This window comes from Chelonia mydas, chromosome 11 (assembly GCF_015237465.2).
Source record: "Chelonia mydas isolate rCheMyd1 chromosome 11, rCheMyd1.pri.v2, whole genome shotgun sequence".
Taxonomy (NCBI): Eukaryota; Metazoa; Chordata; order Testudines; family Cheloniidae; genus Chelonia; species Chelonia mydas.
Window position 1 is genome coordinate 28,002,203 of NC_051251.2, and position 8,433 is coordinate 28,010,635.

Sequence of the window (8,433 nt, forward strand, 5' to 3'; positions counted from 1 at the left end):
GTGTACTGAAAGTCTAAACAACTTTTCATTACCAACACTGAAGCAGTTTTGTTTTAAAAATGACAAAGATTTTATACCACTGAGTGAGAAGAGTTAAAATACAATTATAGCCCCAAAGTTGCACACACTTGGGCACATGCTTGACTTTAAGCCTAGGTCATCTGTTGAAGTTACTTTTAAGAGTAATTCAATAAATTGCATACCTGTTTAAGTGTTTCCTGTATCAGGGCCTTGATTTTCAGTATTTTGTTTTTGCCTATAGCAGTTTTGTAAACTTCAAATAAGATATGTCATCCGTAGTGGCATTAAAAAACCCATATCATACACACTTTAGAATTAGTGCTATTGTAATTGTAGATTAAAATCTACAACAAGCTAAAGTCAGTTTTTAAACAGCTTCAACCTGATTAAAAACAGTGGTGTTTTTTTAACAAAAGAGATTTAAATCATTCTACCCCAACAGCTGTACAAAAATCATTTGGAATGTACAAGGATGGATATTAGAAGTGTTAAGGAAAAAAAGTTGACTTGTTTTTCTCAAAGGCTAAGAAGCCCAAAACATTTGTCTGGTTGTGGGAGATCATTAAGACAGAAGAGCCTTTATCAAGTTAGAGGTTGCACCCCTATATCCTAGGGGAGGTAACAGAAAAATCACCCCTCCGCCCCATAAGATAGTTTACTTGCTTTCAGCGGTTACATCTAGTCCAACCCTCTTAATTTTTGTTTATAACTAAAATTTCATTATTTAACAGCCCACACAAACAAGAGACTCTGACCGGTATGTGGTGTCACATATACAGAGAAAAATAATGTGTTTTCTTGTCATTTTTTAGTTCAGTAATCTTAAATTTAAGCATTATTTTTAACAGTAGGTAAAAAAAAGACTTCAGACAGATGAGATTTCTATGTTGATAATTAGACAAATGCAAAGATAACTACATTATAAAACGAGTTACCTTTGACTGATAAAAGTCAGCCAATCTAGAGGCAAAGATCAGCAGTCACATTTGACTATTATAGGACGGTTGAATTACTGCTTGTGTTTAAAAGTATTAAACTCCATTTTGATATTGACCCCACTTTTCCATGTTGACCTCCATCCATCTTACACTTCCCTGTAACACATATACACTAACTTTTCATCAGAGGTAACTTTTCAAGTTAGACAAGTTTCTGCAATGAATTTAGCTTTACTTTCTCCTCCTGGCCTGGATGCTTCAGAAATTTCATGCTACATTATTTATCACGAGTAACTCGGTTTACTGTGCAATACTGCATAAAAATTGGAATGAGTCAAACGTACACCAATTACTCCGCTGGAAATCTTGTTGGAAGAAACTTCAATCAGGTTCAAAACTTCTTCTCGGAGCACTTTAAAGCCAACCATGGTCACTGTTAGTACTGTTTACGAAAGTGTTTATTGATCATATTACTTTCTGCATAGCTGACTCAGATACACATTTTAGGAAGCTCCACTCCTCTAACGGTGGTGTACAGTGTGTTGGGGTTTTTTTAAGTGAGTGTGGAGTAAGACATTGTGAAGCTGAAACACATCTTACCCATTAGGAGTACTTCCAACTTTGTCACATATATCCATAATAAGACCCCAGTCCTCACTGGTATTGTATTCATTTGTGGCTTTTTCTATGAAGAAAAAGATGGAATTTAGCTTTATAATTTGGTGAACTAGCTGCTTTCAGAATATGACAGAACAACTATTTTATATATAAATAATTAAAAGAGTAATGTCTTTTCTAAACCAATGCTAACATTTATTAATTTCTAAAACAATTTTAAATCCCTGTTTGCATTTATAGGTAGTATTTTATGATATACCAGTAGTTCTCAGACTATTGTAATGGTGACCCCTTTCACACAGCAAGCCTCTGAATGCGACCCCCTCCCAATAAATATATTAAAAAGTGTATTTAATTTAACACCATTGTAAAATGCTGGAGGCAAAGCAGGATTTGGGGTGGAGGCTGACCGCTCGTGACCCCCCATGTAATAACCTTGCAATCCCGAGGGGTCCTGGCCCCTAGTTTGAGAACCCCTGTGATACACACAAGACACTTTATATTATGAAGCAAGACGAATAAGTATGATTAGCATGCATTGGAATCAAAAGGTGAAAAATAGTATTTAATAATTTACAGCATTAAACATTGAACTATATACTATACTACATAATTTGTTTAGCTATTGCATGTTGAAGTCAGTCCTTCATATTTAGATTTTCCCCAAGGTTGTTAAGTTTGTACATTAATGAAATGTGTAACAAAGGTCGTTAAGAATCACCTTTTCATTTTTTTTTAAACTGTTTTCATAAACTAGCCTCTCCCTTATTCAAATGCCTTCTTAAAACACATACTTCCATGAGACTTTCAGTGACAGTTCACCAATGTCAGGAATTGGTAAGAGGAAAAGACATAGCGATAAACACAAACTGCTCTTTGTACAAAACCCATGATCCATCCAAAGTGTTTCTGCACATCTACCTTTTATTGTGTTTCACCCTCTCCACCTCCCTCTGAGGCCTAATGTCATTTAGTAATGTACTCACAAGTCGAACCATGTCATTTTAATCACACAAACAATATATTCAGCAATGACACAAATAATTTTCAAGTAACAAGTTAAAGAGTTTTTGTGTAGGGTTAAGATTTATTTTTACACGGTTACAGTTTAAAAACAAGCATTCTAATTCCATTCAATATAGAAAAGCTAAAGCAATCAGATTCATGCTTTGGGTTCCATCAAATATGCTTCACAAGCGGGCCTGGCAGTATCATAACCTTTGTGGTACCAGGTTGTAATAAGATAAACCACCAAATCCCTTGAAGTCTCTAATACTGTACTGTATTGGTGCTCTGTAATGGCAACTATTCTGAAACCGCATGGGTTGCTGACTGCAATACCATTACAGCATTAATTGATGCCTGTAATTATGTTATTTCTCTGATAGCAAGCTTCACTGCTCAATAGTTTGAGAGACAGTTGCAACCACTTTCTGGGTTAGAATGATTAAAAATTAGGGAGTGGACTCCAGACAGCAGCCAGGGCAGCAGCAACCACAAACAGTGACCCTGGAAATCTTCTTATATTGACACACAGATGAACCTAGGAGGAGGCATATGAATCTGAGGTGTTGGCCACAGTACCGCCACTACAACCTCGACTTGCTATTCTGGGAAAGCTGGGCTGGAGTCTAAGAAATATCCAACTCCTAAGAAAACACCTGGAGAGGTCTTTACATAAAACTGGAAACTGCAATTGCTTGAACTCTGAAGGAAATCAATGAGTATTCAAAAATTTACATAACTGAGCCTGTGAATTTTTACATTCATTCCTTGGCTATTTTGGCACTATGATTTGAGAGCACTGAATACTCATGAAAGTAAAGAACTAAACAACATTCACTGAGAGCTAAATTTAATGCAATGGGGCTAGGCCTATGGCACTGCCAAAGAACCACATTTCAGACTTTCAGGACATTTATTATTCCAGTCCTGACTTCCCTTGAGCTGAGACTACCAGTCATGACAAATTATGCAGTGGTTTTGTAATGCAGATTAGAGCCTAATACCAACAAATTCATCTTCACTGTGATCGAAGGGCTATATTCTAGGTCTCCAGAGATTAAGCACTTGTGCATTTATCTAGTACATAAAATTAGATAGAGTTCTTGTATACAATGAGAAATTGTTTGTACAAGACAATGAATGCCAGAGAGTGAATTTGCTCCCCAATACAATGAAATTTTAAATGATGGCATTTTTTTGTATTTCATATATCTAAATAAGTGAAAGATTTCAAACTTTTTTTATTTTAAATTTAGGACTAATAAAACAGTCTATATTCCAGACTGGTCCCTGACTCTTTTGGATCATGAAATACAAACACTTAGGAAGAGTAACTAGAAGCATATATCCTACAACTATTTTGTTTACTTAAAGTTAGTGCAGCACTGATAACATTTAAAGAAGAGGCTCTTCAATGTATTAGCTTTGACCTAACTGCTGAGTCTTTTTCACAAATGGTAAATAAATATTACCATTGTACGATTAATATATTTTCAGAAAGAACAATCAGACAGTTTAAAGTTTTGCTAATGGCTAATTTTATAACTTTATTTTGCTGCTGTTTCTCAAGAGAATGAAATACAACTGGAGGAGGAGAAGTCTTCTACATATCACATTGCATTTTTTTTTATTAAAAACTTGAAGAACAGCTGAGAACTAACAAGCAAATTTTTGTGACATCAAAACAAATTCTTGTGAGAAAATTTACAATTTTTCTCACTTCATGAGATGTAATTTTATTTTGATATACGTTTTAAAAAGCTCTCAAATACATTTTATCAGGTGAGCTCTATTTTTTTCCTGGTGCTCACTGGCAATCTATTTTTTGTCAGATTTAATTAATTAGGGTTAGTTGTACTTTTTCAAGAAAATGAATGATGACAAATTTATCCAATGTTGAAGTGGGATTTACTGATCGTTTCCCTTGGTGTTCACAGCTCAACTGCTAGAAGAGGGCCTCATCCTCCCTGCTTGAACTAACCTCGTTATCCCTAGCCTGATTCTTGCTTGCATATTTATACCTGCCTCTGGAAATTTCCACTACATGCATCCGACGAAGTGGGTATTCATCCACGAAAGCTTATGCTCCAATACGTCTGTTAGTCTATCAGGCGCCACCAGGACTCTTTGCCGCTTTTACTGATCGTTGTTACTTTACGTTATACACACGCGCCACCCCTGCTGAATACTTAATCATGGATTTAAAAACCCGTTTAATCAAAACAGAACTTCCTTCTACTTCACTAGCTATTTCACCATACAGTACTTTCAGCTCACGTCTCCAAAGCTTTGAATACTTTATTCTTAAAGAGCAATTGACACTTCATATAGTATATTTAAGAATAATTCTTCAAACTGCATGTCTTTTACTTTCAACGTATACATGAAAACATGATCTTTAAAACATTCACATGTTCCTGAAGTTTGTTATTCATCACCTTAATCCTCTGACACCAATTATTTCCACACCAATTCTGATATTAAATGATTAAGCCTTCCATAGATAAGAGTTTATTTATCTGCTCCTGTTGCTTTAAGAAAGAGAACCTGCTTTCACAAAAACATATCTAAAGTTAAGAACTATGGAAGGAAAAATGGAATACTCATGGGAAAGTAAAATTCTGTGTAAGTATGTTTTTCAAAAGTATTCCAAGAAACAAAAGCAAAAAAATCCAAATTTCACAAGTATAAAGGACACCCCCCAAAAAAAACGGATTAAAAAGGAAGTTAGTCATAGATATGGGTTACAGCCATAAAACACAAAAGCAGTAATATGCTGTTGTAAAATACACATGCAGGTATTTTAGTATTTTTGACATCCTAATCTATTATTAAAAAGGGCCCTGAAGGGCCAAATCCTTATTCTGGCAAGATTCACACATCCATCAACCAGTGTTTTGCAAGAAAAGGAACTGCAGGATTCAGCCCTATTATTTGTAAAGCCACCACTTTTATGTCCTTGTTTAACAACAGAACACGTACATAGTAGCTGGATCGTGTTTAAAGAATGGTACATTTAAATATTAATCCATTTGGCAATTCCAAGCTCTTCACTTTTCCCCAGTATTCTAGACAAAAGTTAAGTTGAGGTCCCCAGTCCTGCAAACCTTGACTCATGCAAATACACCACAGAGAACTATTTAAAAGTGTCCCCATTGGTGCAGGCAAACAGACCTTTCCAACAGAATGAACTGAATTCATGCATAGCTGGTTTGGCATGTTTATACCTTCACCTCAATCATATGTCAAAATCAACAACTCATAATAGGTTTTGTAGGAAAGGAGAATGAAGGGAATGCTTTTAGCATGCACACTTTGAAGTTAACAAAACAAGTCTTTAAAATTGGTTAGCATTTCTTCCACTCTACTAGCTTAAATAGTAGAATAAGAGCATATGCAGCAGTTTTCATTAAAATATCACAGTGTAGAGTATTCCACAACTGACCAAAAAACAAGAATGCTGAACTTTATTTAAAATGCCAACATAAAACAAATTTAAATGTTAATGGGATTTTATACTGAATTGGTAAACTTTTTCATTTTTTTTTTCCTATTACATATACCTCTAATTAGTTTACAGTAAAAATTTAATGCTCAGTAAAGTGAGGGATGGATCATACTGCCTGGCCCGGGCTCACAGGACTAAAAATGGCTGTGTAGACATTTGGGATCAGGCTGCAGCCTGAACTCTGGGACACCCTCCTCCCCTTGTAGAGTCCCAGAGCTCTGCCTTCAGCCCAAGCCCAAACATCTGCACAGCAATTTTTCAGCTGGGAAACATGAGCCCTCTGAGCCAGAATCAGCTGACACAGGCCAGCTGCAGACTTTTTATCCCTGCGTAGATCTACCCTCAATAGCTCCATCTAAACAGGACTGCATTTAATGATTTTGTAACATGGACAGAAGTCAGCTAAGGATTAATTTGATGCCACCAAATTCATTTCCACCAGACATTTTACTAGCCGATACTAAAACCAGGGTCAAAATCTGCCCAATATACTTCAGTGGAGTCCAGATTTCATCCCAGCTCTTTAGAGATGGAAATGCCAAACAAATGCACCACTTAACTCCATTCAAACTTGCATATGTAGCAGCTCCTGTGGCTTTCATATCAGATTGCTAGTGATCTGTGTCACACTTTCAGGGCTAACTGCACCTTTGAGCCCCCGCCTCATTGTCCTCAAGGGCTCCCACTTAAGGTTTCAGGTTCCCAGCCATAACTGGTGCATAAGTATCGTTCGCCCTCCAGACTAGGGGTTTAGGCTTGTAGCCCCTCTGCACCTCACTGTGATTTCCCCAGAAAGTCTGACTGGGGCCCAGCACCTGTGGTTAACCTCTCTCTAGGAGCTACAATAGTCATAACAGTTACCAGTGATCACAAAGTCAAATACATTTATTCTTAGAGTAAAAGCACTACAGGAAAAAAACCATATAAAATCAGTAACTGTTCCTATATGCATGCTAAAACATTGCATGTGGTTTGCAATATAGTCTACAGATCTTATCTGTAAAAGTCTGCAATGGCATTAAGTTTTCTGAAGAAAAAAGTGTCCCAATTACAGTCTTGTCATGGAACCTTTTCTTAAACTGTTGGTTGTACATTAGACATCTTCCTACAGCTTGGATATATAAATCAGATGTACATGAACATAACATGCCATTTTGAGTCTTGTTGTCAAAAAGAAGGTAGCATATTAGCTAAAAATTTTCAAGCAATGATTATCACAAGCCTTATAGACTAACACACACTCCAGTTATTCACTGAGCTTAGTCAGAAAAATACATCATGTTTTTTCTTAAATTCTGCAACTTAGTTTAACGATGTTAAACTTCTAAGATCCAATAACTCTGGACCCACAGGACGGCAGGCCAAGGGTCGGACACGCACGAATCGACGGAAGCAATACGTTTGCTATCTCCTCTGGAACCTATCGGTACCCGGTGCGTGGGGGGCGAAAGGGGGCGGCTCGGGGCAGTTCTTGGGGACTATGGCTCCTGGTCTCTGCTGTGGTTCGAACACCGCCGGCCGCGGCACCGGACTACGCCACAGCGCTCAGCTCTCAGCGGTGCAGCAGCGCCCGGATTCAGAGTCACCCCCCCCCCCCGACACACCCACCCCATTCCCAACCCCCACCAAGAAAACGGCCCGGCCCGGCCCCATTTCCCCAGCGCACCCCCCAGGGCCGGACCCCAGCCCGCCGCTCAGGGACAGACTGCCGCCGCCGCCCCCCCGGACACTGCCCCTCCCCCCGCAGCGGCCGGACTCCCGCTCACCCACCCACATCCTGCTCGAAAGGGTTGGGGGCGAACAGCGGCATCTCAGCGGCCTCCCCCTGGCGAGCCAGGCCCCTCTCCGGTGAGTCGCAGCAGCGCCCGACGTGCCCCCTCCCCGCGACCGCTTCCTGCTCCGCCCACCGCCACACAGGACCCGCCGCTCGCCCTTGCGCCTGAACCAGAACAGCGAGCGTCGAAGAGAGACAAAAGACCTGGCGGCAGAGGGCGCTACCGCCACCGCGTAGCTGCTTCTGCCGGGTCTGGGGCGTCCCTAGGAATGGGACTGCGGGGTCAGGCACTGAGAGAGCCACCTCAGGCTCGCGGGCGGGGGCCTCACAGAGGGAGGGGCCTACCAGGGGCTGCGGAGTGAGAGCGTCCCCGCCTGACAGCGAGGGGGCGGGGCGAGAGGCTACAGGGTGGGGCACGTGGCATAGAATCATAGAATACCAGGGTTGGAAGGGGCCTCAGGAGGTCACCTCGTCCAGCCCCCTGCTCAAAGCAGGACCGAGCCCCAGTTTTTGCCCAAGATCCCTAAATGGCCCCCTCAAGGGTTGAACTCACACCCCTAGGTTTAGCA

General features: G+C 40.0%; 1 protein-coding gene across 2 annotated transcripts in view; it reads right to left on the minus strand.

The window, feature by feature from the left end:
- The window catches only part of STAM2 (signal transducing adaptor molecule 2), a 33,566-nt gene extending 25,432 nt beyond the window's left edge, over nt 1-8,134 (minus strand). The window contains exons 1-2 of one of the 2 annotated variants that reach the window (XM_037912066.2): nt 7,861-8,134; nt 1,560-1,644 (exon numbers count right to left, since the gene is read on the minus strand). In XM_037912066.2, coding sequence (XP_037767994.1) covers nt 1,560-1,644; nt 7,861-7,900 — 125 coding nt within the window. In that variant the 5' untranslated portion in view covers nt 7,901-8,134. The remainder of the gene's footprint in view (nt 1-1,559; nt 1,645-7,860) is intronic. The other variant, XM_037912065.2, reaches the window with a different exon arrangement.
- Between the last annotated feature and the right edge of the window lie 299 nt (nt 8,135-8,433).